The sequence below is a fragment of the Canis lupus genome, chromosome 32, assembly GCF_048164855.1.
Source record: "Canis lupus baileyi chromosome 32, mCanLup2.hap1, whole genome shotgun sequence".
Taxonomy (NCBI): Eukaryota; Metazoa; Chordata; class Mammalia; order Carnivora; family Canidae; genus Canis; species Canis lupus.
In genome coordinates this window covers 5,963,406-5,989,321 of record NC_132869.1, presented here as the reverse complement: position 1 = coordinate 5,989,321, position 25,916 = coordinate 5,963,406, and the positions used below count along the sequence as shown (strand labels likewise).

The following is a 25,916-nucleotide window of genomic DNA, read 5'->3' as shown; positions in this document are numbered from 1 at the left end:
TCCAATTTGTTTATGAAACTTCTCTCAGAACTTGAATTAATTTCTACCTCTGATTTTAAGATTGCACCACTGCTAAAAGTGCTGGTAATTAAACTGATCTTATGGCTAGAATAAAAGAAGATGGGAAAGATGGAGTAAACATATGGCCATATATTGGGACCAGAGTTAGAGGGCTCTGACCTTTCAGCCATTAGTATATAAAATTTCCATTCACACTGGTGATCAGTCAAGTGCTTACTATATGTAAGGCAGTAATGGAGCTATGAGTAACTAACAGAAGTAAAGTTGTTTGACTTCCAAGGCTTTTAGTTTGGTTGAGGACATATACAGATAATTGCAGTCCATGGCATTGCATCATAAACATTACATGACTGTTCTGGGAAAAAAAATAGTAAGAATTTAGGGAAAGGAGAAGATATTTTCAGCTTCTAGGCATTTGAAATGAGTAGATAACTTTCTAGTTAGGGAATGACTGGAGTTCGATGTGGACAGTTTATTCATCATTTCTAGAAAAGGAATATTGCTAACTTCAGTACTTGAAAAGTACATGTTTCACTTATCAGACTTCCTCAAAATGTCTAGGACCTGAGCCACGACCCAATCTTAGAGGAGAGTCAAGGACATTTAGAGTGTTCTTGGACCCAAACCAGTATCAACAAGATATGACCAATACTATACAAAATGGAGCAGAAGATGTGTATGAAACTTTCAATATCATAATGAGGAGAAAACCAAAGGAAAATAACTTTAAGGTAATTTTTAGGCTATATAACTATAAATGTACCATGTCCAATTTGAATAACTTCTAAAACATAAATACATAGATTCTAGGTAAAAGAATGTTTTGTTAAGAAAATGATCATTGCTTTTATTCTGATTCTAAACAATTCTCTTATTTTCTTAAAATAAGCTTAATAAATTTTCTTTGGCTTTTATATTTAGTCTACATGTTGTCATTTGATGAGTTTAGAAACTTACAATATAAATTAATCCAGGTCAGTCTCTTTCATTGCTTTTTGTCAATTAAATGCTCAGGATAGCCAGTATAAAGCAAAGAAAACTGCTTATTTGTCTACTGGGAGTTCTTTTTTAAATCAAAAGAAAGTGTACTTCCAAATCACTTTATGAATACAGATGTGAAACCTCAGAGCTCTGAATTACTTTATGATATAATGTGTTTTACTCATTGGCAGGAAAAGGGAGGTTTGGGGGCTACAGAATTTTACTTTTATAACAATGAGCTAAGGAGTTTTGATAAAAGAAGATTTTTTAAAAATTATTTGAAACTATATTATAAAATGTAAACATGGAATGGTTTTAACATTTGGTGTTACTACCTTCTGCAAATACATGTCTTTCTCTCCCCCCTCCTGTACATTATCAGTTTATTATCTTTTTTTTTTTTTGCCTGTTTTTGTGATTAAAAAAAGAAGACTTCATATACAAAGGGATTTATTTGCCCATTTTACCCTATTGTTGAAGAAAAAACAGTGGAAGTACTCTTGATTTCTTTTTGTCTTACTGTACCTCCAGTCTGTCAGTCAGTCTGGTTAGCTCACCACCTCCACTGACACCCCATTCAAGACACCATCATCTCTCACATCCCTGCTTCCATTCTCGACTGCTCTTCCCCTTCTGCTAGTCTCCACAGAGTGACAGAGTGACTGAATATAAATTATGCCTTGGTCCCCCTGTTGAACAGTCTTTAATGATTTCCCATCTCACAGTAGAAAATTTTTCTCATAACCCAAAAGGCTCCTTCATTATCTGTCCTCTGGCCACCTCTCTCAACATCATTTTCCCTTTCCCTGATTCACTCCATGCCAGATATGCTGACCTTTTTGCTGTCCTTTAAAAATCCAAGCCTTTGTCCATGGTGTTCCCTCTACCAACACAGTCTTCCTCCCAGGTATTTACATGGTTCGCTCCCTTACTGTATAATGTCAACTTTGCTTAGATATTAACTCCTAAGTGGATTGTCTTTATTTTTCATCACAATCTTTATTATACCTGATGACTATGTATTTGTTATTTATCTGACTTCACATTAGAATGCAGGTCTGTGAGGGTAAGGTCTCTCTTTTGTTTGTCTCTGTTTTGTTTTTCAGTAAATTGAATTTTAGTCACTTTACTAAAAATGAAAAAAGTTCCTTATGTTCATTCATTTGACCATTTTATTTAATACCCACTGTGTGTCTGACATTATGCTAAGTTGTGTGGAGCCAGTAAAGATGAGTAAGACACAGCTTGTATTTTTAAAGAGTTTAGACTAGTAATAAGGGAAGTTAAAAATATTAACAAATAACTGCCATGAAATGTTAGAAGTTGCCAAAAGTCGTCAGAAGAATGCAGGTAAAAGTGTCATGGAAGAGGTATCCGGCTGGCTCAGTCAGAATAGCAATGTGACTCATGGTCATGAGTTCAAGCCCTGTGCTGGGTGTGAAGACTATTAAAAAAATAAACTTTAAGAAACAATAACAAAAAGTATCATGGGAAGTCAAAAGAGGCATTCAGATTCCCATCCAAGAAACAAGGGGCAGTGATGAATTCTGCTGTGTTTGGGAAAGGATGAATGCTCTTTTGGTGTCTTTGGTATTTCACTATATACTCAGGCAGCATCCCTTATTTCTTTCTCTCTTTTCCAATTCGTACAGCCTGTTCTTACCTGGATATTTTATTTCTTGCCTGAATAGTTTCCTCTGCCCTACCCCTATCTCTGTCCTCGTCAGTCACCTGTTTTTCATATTGCTTCCACTGATCATTTCAGTCAGCTTCTCAAAACATTTCTGACTTTCCATTAATGATGAAATAAACCAAAGCTCCTTTGCAGATCCTTTGCTTTCAGCTAAATTGAAATGTATTATTTACCATATTCTGCTGCTTTGTGTCATTGCTGAGGACATATATCATCTCCCTACTAAAATTTTCATTTTCTTAGGGAGTAGAGCACTTGTCTTACCTATTATTATGTAAACATACTCATTTATCTGTCCATCCGATGATATATCCATCTCATAGTCAAACTTCTAGATCCCTGCTCTCATGGAAATGATATTCTAGTGGGAATTAGATAAATGATAAACAGAAGGTGATGTGAGGAGAGTGTGATTAACATGCACTGTCCTCTTACTTTGTTATCCTGTTGGAGTGTATAGCATTTATGTTATAAACATGGCTGGTTTGATTATTTTATTCTTAGTAATTAATAGCCTAGCCTTCTGGTTTCCATATATGGCATAGATCACTTAGTCAAAGTAATTATTGGAAAGTCTGAGAGCTTGCCTTAACTTTGGAATTTTGACAATGTATGTTAACTACTCTAATGACTATTTATTGTAGAATGTTTCATTCTGAAAATTATTTGACATTTCGCTTTTATCATTTTGTCTACTTCATTTTTATTTATGACTTTTTTCTAAGAGTGTTAATTTTAATATTTTTAAATTATGTTTCACAATTGAGGCATATGTTAACATGCTTCTGCTTGTGTGTCATCTTAGCATTGAGGAACTATGGAATATAAAAAGAGAAAACTCAGTGAATTTCTAAGAGGAAGCATCCTCTTCATGGTTTTATTCTATAATATTTTCTTCTTGTGTAATCCTGATCTGATTTTCATTCTACACAACAGGAGTCAAGTGATGAACTCATTTATGACATTCTCTCTAAATGAACTCCTAACGGATAAACTGTCCTTGCTAAGTTTGGTCTTTTGTTTAACTCAGTGTATGGTATCAGCTGAAAATATAACTGTTGATTCAGTCTAGCCAAGCACCTGTCAGCAGAAAATAGCTTCTTGCTCTGAAACACTTGGGAATTCTGGATTAGTGCAGCTAACTCTGCGTTCCATTGAAGTGCAAATGTTTGAGATGGCTTCTTGACACAACCCTTTTCTGTCTTTTCACTGACAGGCTGTGCTGGAGACCATCAGGAACCTGATGAATACTGATTGTGTGGTACCTGACTGGCTGCATGACATCATTTTAGGTTATGGAGATCCAAGTAGTGCACATTATTCAAAAATGCCCAATCAGATTGCCACTCTTGATTTCAATGATACATTTCTTTCCATTGAGCATTTAAAAACCAGCTTTCCTGGTCATAATGTTAAAGTAACTGTGGATGACCCAGCTCTACAGATACCCCCTTTCAGGTAAAGTCAGAACTGGCTGTACTCCTTTCAAGCTTTCTGTAGCCAGTGTGAACTAGGCCATAGGACTATAGCTAGAGCTTTGAATATTGTGATTTTGTTTGAGCAGTCTTTACCTTCACCATATAATGACTGGGATAAACTTATTTTATTTGACTCTGTTCCTAAATTCTTAGTGCATAAAACATTTTTATGACCATAATAAAAGTAGCCTCACATCTAATAAGGGATCTGTATATATACTTGTCGGAAGAGTATTACATAAACATATTTATAGAATGTGACTAAAGAAATATGTCTTTGTATATTATGTATAATCTGGTATATTTCCTAATTAGTGGACATTGTCATGGAATGTTAAATTTCTTTAGTTTTCAGGAAAAAATTATATTTTTCTTTTTAAGCTTGCTTGCTTACTTACACAAATGTTAAATATTCACAATGTAGTTATATCTCATGTTAAAGGAGCTTTGGTTTTAATTTTGAGTAGAGGGATGCCTGGGTGGTTCAGCAGTTGAGCCTCTGCCTTTGGCTCAGGGTGTGACCCTGGAATCTGGAATCAAGTCTCGCATCAAGCTCCCTGCGAGGAGCCTGCTACTCCCTCTGCCTGTGTCTCTGCCTCTCTCCCTCTGTGTCTCTCATGAATAAATAAATAAATCTTTAAAAAAAAATTTTTTTTAGTAGAAATGGAATAAAATACCTGAAGCAACTCACTATTCTTTTCTGAATTCTATTACATGGAAGAAGTGCACAGAGAGAATTCTTTTTTTCTTTTTTTTTTTTTTTAAGTTTAATTTTAATGTATTCCTTGACTCTCCCAGGCACCTAGGAGGAATCACCTCCTGAGGTGTCCTAACCCCAAGCTGAGAACTTCTGCCTTAAAGGCTTGGTATTCTGAGAGTGTCATAACAGGGCTCCAGCCTGTCTTGTTAGCCTTATTTTCTCTGTTGTATCCACTGTGGCAAAACTGACCACTTGCACTTGAACCTTAGTCTTACGTCTTCCTAGAATATCTTCCCTACCATGTTTGTATGTTTAAGTTCTTTGAAACTCATCTTTGATGCCATCTCTCCCATGAAGCCTTTTCTGATTTAAGGAGTGACGATGTATAAAGCACTTTATAGCGCATGGATATAATTATATAAATGCTCCTTCTTTGATTCTCCCTTAATCAATTGACTTCTAATCTGAACACCATTTATATACATTGTAGTGCTTTTAAGTCTACTTTTTTTCAGGATGTATATACAGATAGTTCCTTTAAGCCATAAATGTTTCTTTCTGCTCTGATTATCTTCCATACAATGTCATGCACATGGTAGATGCTTGGTAAATGTTGTTAATTGTAAAAAATGAACAAAGATTTTGGTTTTGTAGAATAACTTTTCCAGTAAGGAGCGGAAAAGGGAAGAAAAGGAAAGATGTAGATGGTGAAGATGAAGATACTGAAGAGGCAAAAACCTTAATTGTTGAACCTCATGTCATTCCTAATAGGGGTCCTTATCCTTACAACCAACCCAAACGGTAATTTTACTGTCTATATTATTTGGTATGATGAATAATAGTTTGCTATTTTGGATTAATAATAATTCATTTCAAATTTACTGATCCTTTAGAAACCCCAGGAAACTTCTGTTTCTTGACCCTCTTTCCTTGTATTCTGTCAGCTGAATAGTTGAAACATTTTTGGGCATTGTGTAGTCATATTTCCAAAATAAACATTTTTAGGTACTATGAGAAAAAAACATTAGAGGGCTACCTTAATTTGAGCACAGCGTTCTTAGTTCCTGACCATGTGTTACATGTAGCAGCTACTCTCATGCGTGTGTGCCATGACAAGAAAAGTAGCATTATATTCGGTATTAGATTAGGAACTAGAATTTTGGCATTCCAAGTGAAATATAGGATTGCCTAAGTATATTGAAAAATAACTGTAGTCTTTGCTTTCCATAAGATTCATTCCATTTTAGTTAGTCAGTAGAGTATAGAGGTAAAGGAAATAATTCATCAGAGATTGGTTCAGTCTTTAAGATGTAGAAGTACTGGAGATTTGCTACCCAACATTGTTCTTATAGTTAACACTCCTGTATTTACTGTGCAGTTAAAATTTGTTAAGAGGGGGACACCTGGGTAGCTCAGCGGTTGAGTGTCTGCCTTCGGCTCGGGGAATGATCCTGGGATCCGGGATCAAGTCCTGCATTGGGCTTCTTGCAAGGAGCCTGCTTCTCTCTCTGCCCATGTCTCTGCCTCTCTCTGTGTGTCTCTCATGAATAAATAAATAAAGTCTTTTTTTTTTTTTTTTTTTAAAGAGGGTAGGATCTCATGTTTTTTTGTATTTTGTTTTACCATATACATGCACATGCAAACTTAACACACACACACACACACACACACACACACCCAAAGCACTGGGGTAGGGTGAAGAAGAGATTGGGAGAACAGAGGCATATACAGAGGAGGCATTTAGACCTCCATTCATTGTTTAAATTTTTAGCAAATGTTCATCGGTGTTTTTAACTAACTTTTTATTTACTCTTATTTCCAGTAATACAATTCAGTTCACTCACACACAGATAGAAGCTATCCGTGCTGGAATGCAGCCTGGGCTAACTATGGTAAGAGAATTATTGTTACACATACACATGTTTTTACATGGATTCAGACAAGAAGTAGGCCTCACATGTTTAGAGTATATTTGAACCACAAAAATCCAACTGAATTTAAATGTTTATAGGTCATTGTGGCATTATGTGAGATTTTGCTTACTGCTCATTTCAGTGTTCATAAATAAAGTTTTTTTGGGATATAGCTATGCCTATTTGGTTATGAATTACCTCTGTCCAGTTTTGTTCTGTAACAACAGAGTTAAATACTTGCAACAGAGATCATATGGCCTGCAAAGCCTGAAATGTTTATTTGCTGGGCTTTTACAGATAAAGCCTGCTGACGACTGATTTAAAGGTGTGTTTTGTTTCCAAGTATTTAGAGACTCTTTGTTAATCTTCCACTTATTGGGACACCTGGGTGGCTGAGTGGTTGAGCATCTGCCTTTGACTTGGGGGCGTGATCCCAGGATCCTGGGATGGAGTCCCACATCAGCCTCCCCTGAAGGAGCCTGCTTCTCCCTTTGCCTGTGTCTCTCATGTATAAATAAATAAAATCTTTTAAAAAAAATTCAGTTACTAATTTCTGGTCTAAGTTGTTTATGGTCGGAAAAGATACTTTGTATGATTTCAATTTTTATTTTTTTAATATGCTCAAGTTTGTTTTGTGGTCCAGGATATGATCTCTCTTGGTGAATATTTCATGTGCACGTAAAAAGAATGTTTATTCTGTTGTTTGGGGTGGAGTGTCCTATATATGTCAGATTCATTTGGTTCAGTATTTCTCTGTCCTTGCTGATATTCCAGTTACTATTTCTGTTGATTACTGAAAGAGGAGTATTGAAGTCTACAACTACAACTACATATATATTTGTTTCTCCTTTCATTTCTTTCAATTTGTGCTTCATGGTTTCTAAAGCTTTATGAATAGATACATAAACATTCAAGGTTGTTATGTCTTCTTGGTGAATTAATGCATATATTATTATGTAATGTCTTCATCACTGGTAATTCTTTTTGTTCTGAAATGTACTTTGATGTTAATAATAGCAACTACAGTTTTCTTTTGATTAGTGTTGTGTGGTATGTCTTTTCCCATTATTTTATTTCTGACCTATCTATTAATGTTTGAAGCGAACTTCTTGTAAACCGCTTATGGTTGAGGTATGCCATTTTCTTCACTCTGACAGTATCTTTTAATTGGTGTGTTTAGACCATTTACATTGAATGCAATTGATGTGTTTAGATTTAGGCCTCCCATTTTATTATTTATTTTATGTTTGTTCCCTTTGTGTAGCTTTTTTAGTTTTTCCCTTCTTTTATGTTATTTAGTTTTTAATATTTCATTTTAATTTATCACTTACGTTCTTTTCTATCTACATACATTGGAAATACTGTCAGGCAATGTTAGAAAGTCAAACAAGTTTTTAAATTTATTTATTTGAGAGAGGGAAAGCACACATTTACACATGAAGATAGGGAGGGGTAGAGGAAAGGGAGAAAGAATTTCAAGCAGACTCTGCGCTGAGTGTGGAGCCTAACGTAGGGCTTGATCTCAAAATTCTGAGATCATCTCCTGAGCTGAAATCAAGAGTTGGACGCTCAACTAACTGAGCCATCCACACACCCCAAAAAGTCAAACATTTTAAAGAACTCTAGGGGAAAAGAGTTGTAAATTTGCCATTTATCGTTCATTCCTAATAGTTTAAGTTTCCTCTGATGTCACTTCCTTTCTGCCTGAAGAACTCTTATACCACTTTTAACAGTAGGTCTGCTAACAATGAAATATCTTTGTTTTTCTTCATATAAGAAAGTCTCTAAATCATCTTCATTCTTTAAAGATATTTTCACTGGACATAGAATTCTACAGAGTTCTTGAAACAATTTAAAATGTTACTTCACTTCCTTTTGGCTTCTATGGTTTCTGAGAGAAACCCACAGTCATTTGAAATATCCTTTTGCTGTATGTAATGTATCATTTTTTTTCTGGTTGCTATTAAGAATTTTTTTAGATATTTGATTATGATGTCTCTGGACTTGAATTTCTTTGGGATTAATCTGTTTGGAGTTTGCTGAACTTCCTGAGTCTGTAGATTTAAGTATTTTGCCAGATTTTAGACGTTTTCAGCCATTATTTCTTCGTATATTTTTTTCTATACCATAAACTTTTTCCTTTTGTTCTAAGACTTCAGTAACATAAATATTAGATCTTTTAGTATTACCCCATAGATTCATGAGACTATTTATTCATTTGTTTTCAGTCTTTTCTTTCTGCTTATTTTTTAGATTGGGTGGTTTCTATTGTTCTGTCTTCAGATTAACTGTCTTATCCATTCTGTTATTGAACTTATCAACAATTTTTTACATTTATCTTTCAGTTTTAGAATGTCCATTTTCTAACAATGTGATAACTTAGTATTTTGATATGTGTTCATCTCCTTTTTAGGTTGTGGGTCCACCAGGTACTGGAAAAACAGATGTTGCAGTCCAAATTATATCCAACATCTACCATAATTTCCCAGAGCAGAGGACTCTGATTGTTACTCACTCTAATCAAGTAAGTATGTGTTCATGTGCACACATATATGTAAGATGAACTATAGGGGAGATAAAGGAGAGGGGAATAAATTAAAGCACAGTGGAGATTTCTGCTTGTACAATAACGTGATCATAGGTACAACAGAATACTGAAAGGCTGATGAGTATAGTGTTTGCTATTGAGTTACTCTTGGATTGTTAACAGGTTATGACCAGACATATTAGGAAAATATAAAAACAGTTTTTTATTTCTAATGGAGAGGGTCAAAATGTGGGAAAGCTAAGAATACTTAGATATATGATCAAATACTTGGATTAAACTAAATTGCTCCCCCTCCACTGTAATGTAATGGTGACATTATTATACAGAATACTAAAATTGTGTAGGGGAGAAGATTGAGGCTTTATCTTAATAAAAGAAACAAATTACTTAAAGGCCTTTTTTCTTCTATTTAGTGAAATTTAGTCTGTAATAATCTTACCTATTTCCAGATTCTTTTTTTTTTTTTTCTAAGATTTCATTTATTCATGAGAGACACAGAGAGAGAGGCAGAGACACAGACAGAGGGAGGCTCCGTGTAGGAAGGAGCCTGATGTGGGACTTGATTCCAGATCCCAGGATCATGCCCTGAGACGAAGGCAGACACTCAACCGCTGAGCCACCCAGGCATTCCCCTTTTCCAGATTCTTAAAATGAATAAAGAATAATTCATTTGTTGTTTTAGCATAGTATTTTTAGTAAGTTTTGTCATAACTTGATAATGACTTTCTGTAGAAACTTCTATATATGATTGATTTGTATAGTACAATTACAGAGAAGATTGTTTTACAAATATAACCAAAGACTTCATTGTTTGCTATTGAATGATCCTTGATAATCATATCATCCTCAGTGATTTAAATTATTGATTTGTTCCTTTTTATGTTTATTTCATTTGTCAGATCTTCATTTACATACTTCCTGCAAATAGTTCTTCATTATTCCTTTAATTCATAATGAAGCCTTACAGTTTTTTCTGAGAGTGCAGTGTGAGAGTATTTTTTTGTTCTCTAAATCTTTGTGATTCCTGAGTTTGGATAGTGAGTAATGCCAGGTGGTCTGATCCATTGAATCCCAGGTTTGGATGGGAGCATCAAGAGTTTGGATAGAGGGGAATTTTTTTCTGAAAATTTATTTTAATTTCTTCAGTTTTTGAGCTCTAATTGCTAGAATTTTGATAGCAAAGGGTATCTGTTTTTACATTATATAACCTGGATATTTATAAGACTGGATGTTGATTTCATGGGAGGGATTAGATTGATGATAAATTAAAAGAGCTGTTTGGCTGATTTTTAAATGATGTCTTTATTAGTATATCTTTCCATACTAGGAAACTTGTGCCTTTCTCAAAACATTGTAACTGCAGATGTTCAGATACTTAATACTAGGATTTAAGGGAATCCTAAATATGAACATTTCATAACTAGAAAAACGTGACTTCTAGATGGCTTCCATCAGAATAGTTTAAAAAAAAAAGATTTTATTTATGTATTCATCAGAGACACACACATACACAGAGAGAGAGAGAGAGGCAGAGACACAGGGAGAGGGAAAAGCAGGCTCCATGCAGAGAGCCCAATATGGGACTTGATTTCTGGGTCTCCAGGCTCACGCCCTGGGCCGAAGGCAGTGCTAAACCACTGAGCCACCCAGGCTGCCCTAGAATAGTTTTTTTTTTTTAGAATAGTTTTTAATAAATGAGTGCTCTGCTCATTGTTGTATGGAGTACTTTAGACAATCAGCCTAAGATTTAAATGATGCACTGCATCTTTCCACTCTGGTCTTTTAGATATATTCTTATACATTCACTGCCTGAGAGTCCTCCAACTACAAAAACATTTCAGTTTTCTGCAACCCGTGGATATTCTATTGAGTGAAATCTTGGAGTGTTCATTAATTATTTTAGTAATTGTTACTATTTGGGGAAAATAGAAACTGGTCCAAAGCCTTTCTTTTTTTCATAAATTAGAAGCAAAGATTTAATAATTAGATGGTTTTTATGGTTTTCACTTATCCAGTTAGCTAAATATAAGTAGGCAATACTATCAAAAATCAGTATTTTGTTTAAGTTGTAAATGACCTAATGTAAGATTTGTTTCTATGTTTTGGAGTTGATTCTTACTTGACTAGACAATGCTCATTCTTTTTTATCCTTCTAAATATTGGTTTTTCTTACTTTTAAGGAGCTACTGGTTCATTAAAATTCACCATCATCCTTTTTGTCTTACTTTCCAGGCCCTGAACCAGTTGTTTGAGAAAATCATGGCTTTAGATATCGACGAGCGCCACCTCCTGCGTCTTGGTCATGGAGAAGAAGAGCTGGAAACAGAGAAAGATTTCAGCAGGTGAGCAAATGGGGATGAGTTTTGAAATAATATACAAAATAATTTTTAACCTTCTCCTTTTCTTTATTAAAGAAACACCAAGAGACAAGGGCCATGAATAATACAACTTGATTCTGAAAGGTTCTAGCATAACCTGCTTTTAGTTGACGTAAGTCTAGTCATGATCTCCCTCAGCTCCAGTTCTGTGTGTTTATGCCATTTTTTCCTAAAGAATACAGTTATTTCTATAAAGAGAGTTATCTTGTTCATTGTTATCTTGTTCATCGTTATCTTGTTCATCGTGCAGATTGCCATTTGTTCTATTGAAGAATGCCAACTCAAACTGTACAAGTTTACCTGATTCTTTTCCACATTTCATCCAAATATTTAATTTGCACATATTTTAGGTATCAATTAAGAAGTTGATTCATTTAATGAAACAATTGAAGATTAGCGGTAGTATAAGCTTTGGGGTTGTAAGTCTTACTATATTACTTAATTGCCATTGAGCTGGACTTATGTTTGACATTACATGAAATAGAGTGACTAAAATTTTACAAATCAAATTTCCTCTATTAATATTTTAAGTTTTCCCTTCAAACTTTCTAATAGTTCCTTTATTTATATTTAAATCCATTTTTAAAGCATGATTTTAGACAATAATCATAACAAACAGCTGTACATATTTATTAATACAGCCTTTGGCTATTAAACATGACCTTTGACTAATTTGATCATAGACAACAAAAGAGCTAAAAGAGTATTAAATTATTATGTTGCATCTATTTTGAGTTCTTATATTACAGAGCTCACCAAACATTTTTTAGCCTCTAAAAAGTCACAGGGCAAACAACAATACACATTAAGTTATTTGAGGCTCTAGATGCTTAATTTTGGATTAGCCAGAGATACTACTTTGAATTTTTGCCATGAGTATTTCCTCATATTAAACTTACAGTGGGCTGGACTCTAAAATTTAATAAATTTAATAATCCAGCATTCAATGAACATAAAGGTGTTGATGGAATACTAAATACTGTAGTTATAATTACACTGCAATAGAATTTATAGTTTTTTAAAAAATATACTAGAACAGAAGTAGAACTTAAAAGAGGATTTCAGGTAATCCCAAGTTTCCAAAGAAAAAATACTTTTTGCTTTCTGATACAGTCAAGCCCCAGGTCTTATTAGTAGGTATGTGCTTATTCAATTGGACATATTCTTTTCATTTCTCTCCCTTTGTTGTAATTAAAAAGAAAAATAGTATCATTTCATGATAAGAGTAATCTTGTTTTCCCTAAAGAAAAATTTTCAGACCTTGTGAGATAGTAGAAAGAATAGTCATACATAATTCCACTACTACAAAACAACTTTTTGTTAGTCTTAATGATCAAGCTGTAAACATGCTATGTTTATAATTGCATACACTGCTTCTTTAAATTAAGACTTTATTTTTCTAGTATAGTTTTAGATTTACAGACTAATCAACTAAATAGTACATGAAGTTCCATTGTATCCTGCTTTTTAAATTTAACCTTATGTCACAAGAATTTTGGTATTTTATTACAGACTCTTTATAAGCATCCTCAATTTTTTTTCTCATTGCCAAAGTGTTGATCATAGAAAAAGTATTAAACTCTAGGTTAACAAACAGAAAAAGGTTACCTGCTGTAATGTTTATATCCTTCTAATTTGGAAAATTCTTTAAACATAGACTCTGTCTTATAACCCTATATTCTCTTATCATTCTTGCTGTTTCACACAAACGGGACTTCTCTGTCCAGTCTTTAAATATAACAGCAGCAGTGTTTACACTATTTTAATTTTTGTTTAATGTTAAAAGGTTGTTATTGAAGGCACTTTATTATTGTGGAAATAGTATACAGGCTTTGGGATCCAGTTTAGATTCCATACTTTGTGTCTTAATTACATGCCTCTGAGCCAGGTAATCTTCAGGTTTCAGTTCTTTTTACTCATTCAGCAAATATTTGTGAACCTACTAGGTTCAGGTGGTACAGTACATGCTGAGACAATGAAGAACGATCAAATACATTTTAAAATTACTTTTTGAAGCCTTGAGAACTGATCTGCTTTTGTGGTAATGGAAAACAGGGCTATTCAAAGCAGCCAATCTATAAATTATGGTCTGTGATGAGATGATGTAGCACCAGAATACACTGTACTATTTCCCTCTTTGTGAAGGTCATGTTATGGGGGTGAAAAAAAGGAATTAAAGGATACATTTAGTGATACAGTTGATTTTCCTTCCTCACAGACCACTAATATGTTTGCAGATCAACACTGATCCAAGAACTACCACTTATATCAAATATAAACAGTGGTTCTTACTCTTTTTTTTTTTCCCTTTTGGCCATTTATACCTTTCATTATTTTTTTTTTAAGATTTATTTATTTTAGAGAGAGAGAGAGCCAGAGAATGCAGTCAGTGACAGAGGGAAGGAGAATCTCAAGCAGACTTTATGCTGAGCATGGAGCCCAGCAGGGAGCTTGATTCCATGACCTTGAGATCATGACCTGAGCTGCCTGATTCCATGACCTTGAGATCATGACCTGAGCTGAAACCAAGAATCTGTTACTTAACTGACTGAGGCACCCAGGCACCCCTATTAATATGATTTTCTTAAATGTTTTTCCTGATAGTTTCCTTAATAGTCTCTTCATTACATAATTTTGCTTTTTTTGTTTAATTGAAATTTCTAGATATGGAAGAGTTAATTATGTCCTGGCTCGAAGAATAGAACTTTTAGAAGAAGTCAAACGATTACAAAAGAGTCTAGGGGTTCCAGGAGATGCTTCATATACTTGTGAAACTGCAGGCTATTTCTTCTTATATCAGGTAAGGGATTAAGAGTTTTTAAATTATAATGGTTTTCAGTTGGAAACTGGGATGAGTTCTTGAAACTCTTCTTGTAAGCGATTTTTTTTTTGTTGAGTAGATTAAAATGTATGCTGCTGCCAAAGCTATATTTGTGAATATTAAATGTTTGTATTCCTATTATTTTTGAAGTTCTTAGCTAAATAGCTTTGCTTGATGATTCATTCACTAAAAGGCAAATGTTGCTTCTTTTTAAAGTTTTTTCTTTTTTCTTTCTTGCTGTTGACAATTTTTCTAGTCTTTTTGTTTTCATTACTGTAGAAATATAACTAAATATGCTAGCTACCCAGTAGTTACACAGTACAGTGGTAGCAAAGTACAGAAGTACCTACTTCTATTCATATATATCAACTAATGAAGAAAAAACATATTCTCCTTTCAAATTTACAAAAAATTATGTTTTAAAACTAATTTCAGAGTTAGGAGTTTAGGTTAAAAATTCTTTTGACTTTAGTTTAAAAGTGTGCTTTTGCTTTGGTTAGGATTAATTTTTGGGTGTGAAAACCACTAAGAAATAGAAAACTAAATAAAATGAACAAAAATAAACCTTAGTAGTCAGTTGGTTTACTAATAATTTTAAGTGGATTAAGGAATAATGATATAATGGAGAATTTTATATAACTTAGTTTTTTTTGTATTCATGCTATTTGTATATTTTAAGTACAAATGGTAACATTAAAATTTTTAAATGTATATGAAAGAATAGATATATGCTCATAAGTAGATACACAGACCAGTTCAATCCATTCAAAATGAGCAGATTTAATGGTTTCTTGTGACACAGAGATGTACATCATCATACAAAGTAACCTTCATTAGACTTACGCAGTTTAGAACTTAGATTAATAGAGTAAAGATCATGCCTAAATGTATATTTGGCACAAAATAAAAATCACTAGGCTCCCAGTGAAAACTACTTTTAAAAGTAGGAGAAATAATTTATAAATTTGTGGAGGCTTAAGTAATCGATTTGGGAAAAACAAACTTGAAGCTTCACAATATAGATCAATAATTTTCAACATGTAAGAATCACTTTGGGAAGTTATTTTAAAAGGTAATTGTCACGTTCTAGCCCCTTAGATGTTCTGCCTAAGAACCTACCTGGAAACCCGTGACTGGGAAAATTACCAAAATTGAGATTAAGCAGGAACCACACAGTAGAGGCATAATAAAACATATCAGAAAGTAATTGAACTGTATCACAAAAGTCCTAAAATGAGCTTTCAAATATATACTCAGATTAACAGAAGTGCTTTGTAAATATACTAAAGAGAATTGGAAAAACCCTTCTGGGAGAAGGGTTGGCTAGCATCGAATTTACTAAAATGCTGCTAAAGTGGGACTTACTGTATATGGAGAAAAACTGAAATAATGGGGAAAAAAATTTCTTTGTCCAGAGACTTATTCTTGATTTTGTAAGCATCAGTAATACTGTTCTGAGTATACATGGAGAATCTGAAATATCTGAGATAAAGTCCCATAGATGACCCTGTGGTTCTTTCCAGTTTAAATATACTTATAAATTATTTGTATTTTGGGAACGCCTGAGTGGCTCAGTGGTTGAGCGTCTGCCTTTGGCTCAGGGCTTGATCCTGGGATCCCAGATTAAAGTCCCACATCGGACTCCCTGTGGGGAGCCTGCTTCTCCCTCTGCGTGTGTCTCTGCCTCTCTCTCTGTGTCTCTCATGAATAAATCTTTTAAAAAATTTGTATTTTTATTTATATATTTTTTTGAGAGAGAGAGTGAGCGAGCATGGTGGGCAGGGGGGGGAAGGGGGCAGGAGAGAAAATCTTTTTTTCTCTTTTGAAGATTTTATTCATTTATTCATGAGAGACCAAGAGAGGCAGAGACATAGGCAGAGGGAGAAGCAGACTCCTTGCAGGGAACCTGATGCAGGACTCGATCCCAGGACCCTGGGATCACACCCTGAGCCAAAGGCAGATGCTCAACCACCGAGCCACTCAGGCGTCCTGAGAGAGAAAACCTTAAAGTCCACACTCAGCGCAGAGCCCAACTGGATCTCACAACCTTGAGATCGTGACCTGAGCTAAAACCGAGTCAGACATCTAACAGCCACCCAGGCACTCCTAGTTTTTGTATTTTTTATATATTGATTAAAGAACATTTTTTCTTTTAAAAAAGGGCAATCTGTGACTTGGATTAAAAAAATAGTCCTGTTAGGTCAGGGATTGCTTTTCTTTTTCTTTCCCTTTATTTATTAGGTCTTATTTTTATTAAATTTCTTTTTATTTTAGCATTTAAAAATAATAATTAGCTGGGAAATTTAATTTTGAGTCCCTTTTTTTTCATAGGTCATGTCTCGTTGGGAAGAATATATCAGCAAAGTGAAAAATAAAGGTAATATGCTGCCAGATGTTACAGAAGTCTCCACTTTCTTCCCTTTTCATGAATACTTTGCAAATGCCCCTCAACCCATTTTTAAAGGACGAACTTATGAAGAAGATATGGAAATTGCTGAAGGATGTTTTAGGCATATTAAGAAAATCTTCACTCAGCTTGAGGTAAGAATTCTCAGGGTTTTTTTAACTTGGCTTTAACTCTTTAAAGGCTTTAAGATTAGTTGGTTTTCTGTTTTTAATGAAGTAAATGTGGAATATTCATATCTTACAAACTAGATTGTTACTTTTAAATGAGATTATTGAAAATATTTATAGTTTTGGCTAAAAAAATGAGTAAAAATTAAGATATAAATTGAATCCTCTTTATTCTGACTTTTCTGGTGTAAAAGTCTTAGAATTTAAGAAAGGAATGCTTCCCTCAAGAGATTCAACAGTATTTCTTTGAATTGGAATCTGAGACTGCCACATGGCTATTTTAAGTTCTTCATGCCTTTTGACCAGTGACAAAACATGTGGTCGCTTTGTTAGCCAGTTTGATTTATCTTGAGTATTAAGGTAAAATAAGAAGAGAAGAATATATCTGGAAGCAAGGACCTATAGTACCCCCACCCCTTGCTTCCTAGTTTTCTCATTCTCTGTGGAAAACATTGTTTGCTTTAGCAGCCTCAAAAAGAGATCATATTCAGGCTCAGATTCCTCAGTAAGATGATTTAGGATTACTCCAGGTAAAAGGGACAATGACTGTCTATTTTGTTTTGCACCTTTTAGGTAAGATAATATCTCTACTTCCTAGAAGAGTATCTGGCACATAGTATATGTTCAGTAAATATTGATGCATGGTGTGGATAGGGGGTAGGTGGATGGATGGTAGGTAAAGAATAATAAATTTATAGTATAATAATAAATAAAATTTTAGAGCCCTAAAAATATTAGAATATGTTTATGATTAATAAAGTAAATGGATAAAAACATTTTAATAATAGCTGTCTTGGGAGGGCATGGGGAAAGATTTAAACAGAGTACCTCTCCTGTATTGGCCATGTTTTAATTATTTAAAAAAGAAAAATTTAAAAATGTCAAGTATGACATATAATGTTCAGAATTTATAAAACTTGATACTAGATACTCTGCTTGAGGTTGTTTGCTCTTCATTTAATATCTGTTGTCCATTCTGCCCTGCTCTGTGGGGGATCCTATGCCATGTTCAAAGGTGGGGTTGGTCCTTTTTGGTTTAATTTCCTGGCCTCCGATATCAGCTGACTTCTGGGTGGGTTTAGCCAATAAAAATGTGGCAGAAATAGAGAAACTAGGATATTTCTCCATCAGTTGCCTTGGGTTTCATCTCTTCCATGGCTCCAGTTTGTGTTGGCCTGGCTTGCTATGATTGTTGTTCTAGTTTATTCTGGTACCCCAGTCCCTGGGCTCTGATTAACACTGCCGCTTTTCCCTTATCTGTCCTAATCTAGGAATGGTCAGACTTCCTGCTCTTGCTAATCTCTGGGTTACCTCAGCCATTCCCTGGCTGGCTTTTGTACTGCTTTGTACCTTTGAAACCAGACCCCTGCATTAAATTCCCTTTGTTATGAATACTTGAAAAAGTTTCTGTTTTTGTGGAGGGACCTTGAGTAAAATAGGATACTGTGGTAATAGATAGATAGATAGATACTCTCAGTATTTTATACAAAAAAAAGAAAAACAGTCCAAATTATAGCTTGAGTATCAGTTATTATATGAACTCAATTAGTACCTAATTAATAATGAACAAAATTACAATTTGTTAGTTTATGATATACTTATATTAATCAGGAATTAAGTCTGATAAACTGGATTGTGTGAATGTATGCATGAGATGTGTTTTTATTTTCCTAAAATACTCTCTCACTGACCCCCACTCCCATAGGAATTCAGAGCTTCTGAACTGCTTCGAAGTGGACTGGACAGATCTAAGTACCTTTTGGTGAAGGAAGCCAAAATCATTGCTATGACTTGTACTCATGCTGCTTTAAAACGACATGATTTAGTCAAGCTGGGTTTCAAGGTAGGAACTTATATTTTAGTTCCTCAGTTCATCATAGCTGTTATGTCTTTCTTTTCTCTCCTTTCCCTTGCTTTTCTTTAAAAAATTTTTTTTCTAATTTAAATTTTCCTTTCCTTTTCTTTCCTTTACCGAGGCCATTTCCCTTGAAGGTTGGCTTACCTGTTACTGATGTTCACACCTACAGTTACTTAAAAATGTCTCTTCTGACAAATAAGGGATGGTAACTTCTGATGTTTATATGATTAACAACCTCTAAATCTGATTTTTCTAAGTCTGCTTATCAGTAATATGTCCATTAAGTAACATTATAATTAAATGATTGTCTCACCAAATTCTAATATTTGCTAGGGTAATTGATTTGTATTCACTATATTAAAAAAACCTCCAAATAGACCTAAAAGCTGTAAAACTAACATTTGACACACGTATTCACCTATAGACATTTATATGCTTACACTGTTCATGTTTTATTTATTTATTTATTTTTTTTTTCTGTTCATGTTTTAAAGATACATCCGCTCCCACTTATTTGTTCCATTCAGTAGATGGAAAGCCTTCCATATAAGAATATGGAATACTCTTATTTAGATGGTAGAATGAGATGTTAAAATGATTTCATCATATGATAAAGACAGGAGAACTAATGGGTACCATAGCCTGATAGCCTATGACTTGTTTAAAGTGGAATATAATAAGAAAGCAGTAAATTTGAATTTGCTTTATAACTTTGCTAGTGATATTGGCCTAAATGCAAATCATTTAACTTCTCTGCAGTTGGCTTATCCATTGTTTAAAATAGGCTTTGTAAAAAATAAATAAATAAATAAATAAATAAATAAATAGGCAGGCTTTGTGTGCTGGTTTGAATTCAAAGTTAGTAAAGCATTTGTTAATGAAAGTGACTGACAATTTTTAAATGTTGTGAGCTCACTGGAGGTAAGTGCTAAATAAGTTCAAGGTGATAGAGTAGTTGCTATCTTAGATGGAAGGTTCCTCAGTTGCAAGGTAGCACAAGCACAATGATTTATTAAAAGGTACTGTGAACTTATGTTAGTGGTGTGAACCTACCCTTTTGCAAATTATCAGTGAGAACTTTTCGCCTAAATATTTTGTTCTTGGGCTGACATATAAAATATGCTTTGTATTTGATATTAAATCATATCAGTTTAATAAGGGAAATTATGCAACAGTATTTTATGATTTCAAATCATATCAGTTAAATAACAAGGGAAATATGCAACTTTTCACATGCATATTCTAAAAACATTACTTGTAGCTTATCAAATTTTCATTAATCACTTATATGGTAAGCATCTACATATATAGTTAGCATGAGAGCTGACAGTATTCCTTAGATCTTTTGGTATTTTTAATTTTCAAATTTTATTTTTATCAAACTTCCTCTGCATCTGATTTAAGCATTTAAAAACTTGGTAAAGCTACTTAGAACATTAAGAAAGGGCAGTCCCCTACTTCCTGATGAACCAGTCTTTCAATTCTTTTAGTATTTTTTGTGTTCTTTTTATCTATATCAATAAAGAATATTAAATTTGCATTTTAGGGGCACCTGGGTGTCTCAGTAGGGTAAGCATCTGCCTCTGGCTTGGGTCATGATCCCAGGGTCCTGGGATAGAGCCCAGTATGAGGCTCCCTGTGCAGTAGGAACCTGCTTCTCCCCCTCCTGTCCTCCCCACCCCCCCACCTGTGCTTTCTCTCTGTCAAATAAATAAATAAAATCCTTATAGATAAATAGACCTTGTCTTTTGACCCAGTGCCATCCCCAAGGAAACACGCATGCACAGTCATGTTCTCTTTTCCTTCTTTAATAGGCCCAATATAGTTATGTCATAATTTTGCTTTGTGATTAAAATTGCCTTTTAAAAAAGCAGAATCTGTAGATACATTTTTTTGTAAGTTAAATTGCATTAGATTTTCAGAGTTATTTTTCAGAAAGTAGGCTCTTTAAACCATCTTGAGCTACTTTCACTCTGTTTTGCCTGTCATGTCTATTATCCTGAGAGTCCACACAGGGACTTGTGAGAAAATGTAGATCTTAGAACAACAACAACAACAACTCCTCCTCCTCCTCCTCCTCCTCCTCCTCCTCCTCCTCCTCCTCCTAAACTCCCATAGGGAGGACCTAACTAATCCTTGTAATAGGGAAATTCAACATCAGATAGAGCTAGAGAAGACATCTATCCACATGTCTTTAGGTATTTTCAATAAGAAACAGTACAGAATTGAGCCTTAACTTTCATCATTGGATGTCCAATGGAAATTCATCTCAGCTACTTGTCTTGGACAGGTAGATACAAGCACAGTTTGGTAAAAATGAGTAACACAGAAATGACAGTATATGTAAACAATTCATTTAAAAACAGAGTTCATAGGGTACCCTATTGGCAGGGTGGCTGAAACTGAAAAAACATAATCATAATAAAATAAAAGTTAATTAAGCTTTAAGATTAAATATGCTCTTACCTTCCACCTTCCCAAGAAGCAAAATAAGAGGAGAGAACTTTAAAAACACGAAACAAAGAAATAATTTGTACTTAGTAAGATTCTCAAAGATATTTTACCAATAAGACAAGGAAGAGGCTGTCAACTAAGTAACAATCCGAATTAGAAGTGGAAGGGAAAGAAAACATGTTGAGAATAGATCTAGAAGGTAATTGAGCAGATGGAAGAGAAGTAATCATCAAAGAAAGAATGAAATTTCCTGATGTTGGAGAAAGACTTGATTTTTCATTATTTTATAAGTGTGCAGTGCATGACATTACTGGAAACTGGGCTAGTGGAAGGATGCAGGCATCAAACAAGTAAATAAACAGAATTACAAATTGTGATATGCTGAGAGATAAAGGAACAGGGTTCTGTGAAATCAGTTTTAACTTGAGAGGTCAGAGAAGACATGGATAAAGTGGGTTTTAAGCTCATAAAGAGCTCGTAAGCTCTTTAAGAATGAGAAAGAGCCAAGCAGACAAAAAATGAAGAGAGTAGTATTGCAGAGAGCCTAAGGCCAGAATGGTTTTTGCCATTTCTAAGAAAATGAAATAGGTCAATGTGGATGAAGCTTAATTACTAAGGAGAGAGGTGGCATTTAAGGTAAGAGAGGAATGACAGTGACCAAATTTAATATAGGCCTGTATTAATACATCTCTTCCAGGTCATATTCCAGGATCTTTTCCCCAAGACAATTGGAAACTAGTGAAGGGTTTGAAACCAGTAGGTGACATGATCCTGATCTGACACCTGTTGTATCAGTGGTTTAGGGGGAGGCAAGCCAGGAAGGGGAGGGGCTAATAGAACGTGGCTTAGATTTTAGTGGTAGTGGTAGTAGAAATGGAGAGAGAGTTTTGAAGATAAAATTGCATGCTTTGATGACAAATTGAATGCCAGGAGTAAAACAGATATTAACAGAGGTAGATTGTCAAGTGCTGGGTAGGATTTGTAAAGGAAAAAAAATACCCCAAAATACTACCTAGGGTAAGAGTACCAATGGAAATCACCTCATATATAATCATAAATTGATTCTTGTTTACATAGAACTGAATGAACTGAGATAAAAAACAATTTGGTAAGCAATGCAAGAAATGATATGAAGGATATCTCAAGGTTGAATTGTATATTTAGGGTGCTTCCCTGAGGTTACATATTTGAACTAGAAAAACGGGCATTATGATAAATAAGTTCATGAACTTTCTGTTTGAATAATTTGTATGATACTATTTTCATCTGAAATTATTTGGAGTTTTTTTGGACAGCTATAGTGAAAGTTGTTTGGCTTTCAAGCTGTCTTTTTGAAAAGCTTTCCTTTTTCTCCGTTTTTCAGTATGACAACATTTTAATGGAAGAAGCTGCACAGATTCTGGAGATAGAAACTTTTATACCTCTTCTTCTACAGGTAAGAAACAGATCTGAGGCCAAGAAAGTAGAGTTTGAAGAATTCTGGGGGACAGTGTCAAAGAGCTACACAGTTTTGGGGGGCTAATTGCCAGACTTACATATTCTCTTTAACTTCATTATGTTTGCTATTCTATTTTAAGCCTGTAAACTTCCTTTAATCTATTCACTGGTTATTTAGTAGTTTGTTGTTTCCGGGAGTACTATTTAAAAATTCATGGTTTATCTAAGTTTCGAAAAGACTTAGTAATTTTAATCAAGAAAATTACATTGTTACACAGTCTGGAGGGTAGATGAGCAATTTTTTTTTTCATTTCTTTTGTTAGAGTTGTTTCTAGAATTGTTTTTGATGTTGTTCACTGAGTACATTGGTTTTATTTTATGCCTAAATTTTTCTGAGCTAAATGGTGATGTTTAAGAATGTTTCTTATTGTACTATAGTCTTTACTATGGAAGAATTAAAAACAAAATGTGGAATTCCCAATTTAAGAATAGAGACTGCTTCAACTTCTAGATAAATTGGATCTAACAGTTGTTTTATAAGCAAAGTTGCTTGGGATTCGGAATGTGTTTTATCACGGTGTGTTTAAAAGGAACCAGGAGTTGTGCAAAGTAGGAAATCACAGTAGTAGTGTGGGAGATTAAAAAACATAATGTTTACTATTTGGGGGGTTTTCATACTGGCTCTTGGCATAATTGTAATACAAAGTATATTCTTGGACATCTGTTCATTTCCTTGCTTGGGCCTCTTTTTCTTTCTATGCACCCCTTACCTAATTCTGATCTGAGTCTCCCAGACCCCCTTGGCTTGCCCTGCCTGTTAAAGTGGGGTAATTGCATGCTTGCCTTCCCATTCCCTCCACCCTACCTCACCATCAGTCAACCTGTTTGTGGTTCACAAGTCATTCTATAAATTTTCCAGGTTTGTCTCTGTGGAACCTAGTGAAGAAGAAGTAGTAAGCTAATAAAGCCGCTTGTTTAAATAGCAGGACTCTTGAGTGATGTATTGGAGACTAACAAGGCAATATATTACAGAGTATTTTGACATCTCCTTACTTTTCATTTCTAGAATCCTCAAGATGGTTTTAGCCGACTGAAACGCTGGATTATGATTGGTGATCATCACCAGTTACCTCCAGTCATTAAGAATATGGCCTTTCAGAAGTATTCAAACATGGAGCAATCTCTCTTCACTCGCTTTGTCCGGGTTGGAGTCCCTACTGTGGACCTTGATGCTCAAGGGAGAGCCAGAGCAAGGTAAAGGAGCTATACGTACACCCTATTTAAGGACCCCAGTTCTGTGATCCAATTATTTGATAGCATATTCAGTAGAGACTCTAGAATTTCCTGCTATCTAGGACCTTGCCATCTATTGAATCTGAAAATGCCTTTATTGCCTTCTGCATGGGGTGTGAACTGACCAAATTATTTCCTGTGTACTTCCTTCACTGAGATTAATTCATGAGACTTGTAAACTGAAGCTTCTTTTCACTGTCCCTTCCCCTTTTTTCATGCCCTCAGAAGATACACAGCTAATACCATTTTGAAATCTAAAGCAAAAGGTGGTTAAAAGGAAAACACACCAGTTCTTACAGATATTAAGTGTAGGCCCTATCCTATAATTACCTCAAAGTATTCCTCAATCTATAGATTCTTCCCTGATTTTTTTTTTTTTTTTTTAAAGAGTAAAGATAGCATTTACCTCAGAGAATACAATAGAGCTTTATTTCTGTATCATTAAGTCTTCTGACCTTTGGTTACTTGAAGCAGGGAGGCTAAATTGAAAAAGCATTATTGCTAAAAAGATGAGTGCAGAATGGTTAACATGAAAATTAAAAGAGCACAGCTCCTTAGGAACTCCCTTATGTATATTAAAAGGAGATTTTACATCACTAAATATTTCCTGTTGTGGGGGGGATTTGTCTTTGGAAAGCTTGTGTAACCTCTACAACTGGCGATACAAGAATCTGGGAAACTTACCACACGTACAGCTCTTGCCAGAGTTTAGTACAGCAAATGCTGGCTTGCTTTATGACTTCCAGCTCATCAATGTTGAAGATTTTCAAGGAGTGGGAGAGTCTGAACCTAATCCTTATTTTTATCAGGTAAGAAAATCTGTAAAACTTTTAAGTATGTTTGCATTTACCTAGCAGAATTACTACTTAAGTCAGGATACTGAACCATTTGGCTAGCCATTGAAAAAAGCAAAATTAGGTTCTCATCTCTCTCTCTCACACACACACACACACACACACACTCTCTCTCTCTCTCACACACACAAACACACAAAAATTTCTGTTTCAGATAGATTCAAGATACATACATCAAAGAAACTAACCACCCTAGAAAGAAGAAAACATTGATTTAATATATAACACGTGTTTGTCATATATATAAAATATGTATTATATAATATTAAGATGATAAAGATCTTGAGCTCATTACCAAAAGCAGGAATCATGAAGAAAAATACTGATTGGAGATCAAAATTTATTTTCAAGATTTAACTAACAGTGGGTTGAATTCCAAATATATATACAGAACTCCTATAAATCACTTTTTAAAATAACACCCCAACAAAAAAATTCAATAAGGATAAGAATATGCAGTTCACAAAAAAAGAGATTTATGGCAAGTATAAGTCACTGGACTGGATTTTCAGCTCTGATAATAGTGTGGAGTAGGTTTTGGGACATTTTCATGCAATGCTTGAAGAAAAGCAATGTGGTGGACAAATTGTCAGTATATATTGGGACGCCTGGGTGGCTCAGTGGTTGAGCATCTGCCTTCTCAGGGCATAATCCCAGGATCTGGGATCAAGTTCAACATGAGGCCCCCTGTGAGGGGCCTGTTTCTGCTTCTGCCGATTTCTCTGCCTCTCTCCCTGTGTGTCTCCCTGTGTGTCTTAAATAAATAAATAAATAAATAAATAAATAAATAAATAAATAAATAAATAAATAAATAAATCTTTTTAAAAAAATTGTCAGTATATATTAAAAAGCAGTGTTTTTACTCTGAAGAATTTATCCTAAAAAATACAGACATATTTGCAAAGACATGTTG

The 25,916-nt window shown here is 34.5% G+C and overlaps 1 protein-coding gene across 2 annotated transcripts in view; it reads left to right on the top strand.

Annotated features, from left to right (window-relative positions):
• The window catches only part of AQR (aquarius intron-binding spliceosomal factor), a 99,405-nt gene that overhangs the window by 61,148 nt on the left and 12,341 nt on the right, over nt 1-25,916 (top strand). For both annotated transcript variants that reach the window (XM_072808615.1, XM_072808616.1), the window contains 12 exons: nt 583-752; nt 3,912-4,153; nt 5,528-5,674; nt 6,696-6,765; nt 9,200-9,310; nt 11,567-11,676; nt 14,377-14,512; nt 16,865-17,074; nt 18,813-18,950; nt 22,783-22,854; nt 23,923-24,110; nt 24,787-24,958. In XM_072808615.1, coding sequence (XP_072664716.1) covers nt 583-752; nt 3,912-4,153; nt 5,528-5,674; nt 6,696-6,765; nt 9,200-9,310; nt 11,567-11,676; nt 14,377-14,512; nt 16,865-17,074; nt 18,813-18,950; nt 22,783-22,854; nt 23,923-24,110; nt 24,787-24,958 — 1,766 coding nt within the window. The remainder of the gene's footprint in view (nt 1-582; nt 753-3,911; nt 4,154-5,527; nt 5,675-6,695; nt 6,766-9,199; nt 9,311-11,566; nt 11,677-14,376; nt 14,513-16,864; nt 17,075-18,812; nt 18,951-22,782; nt 22,855-23,922; nt 24,111-24,786; nt 24,959-25,916) is intronic.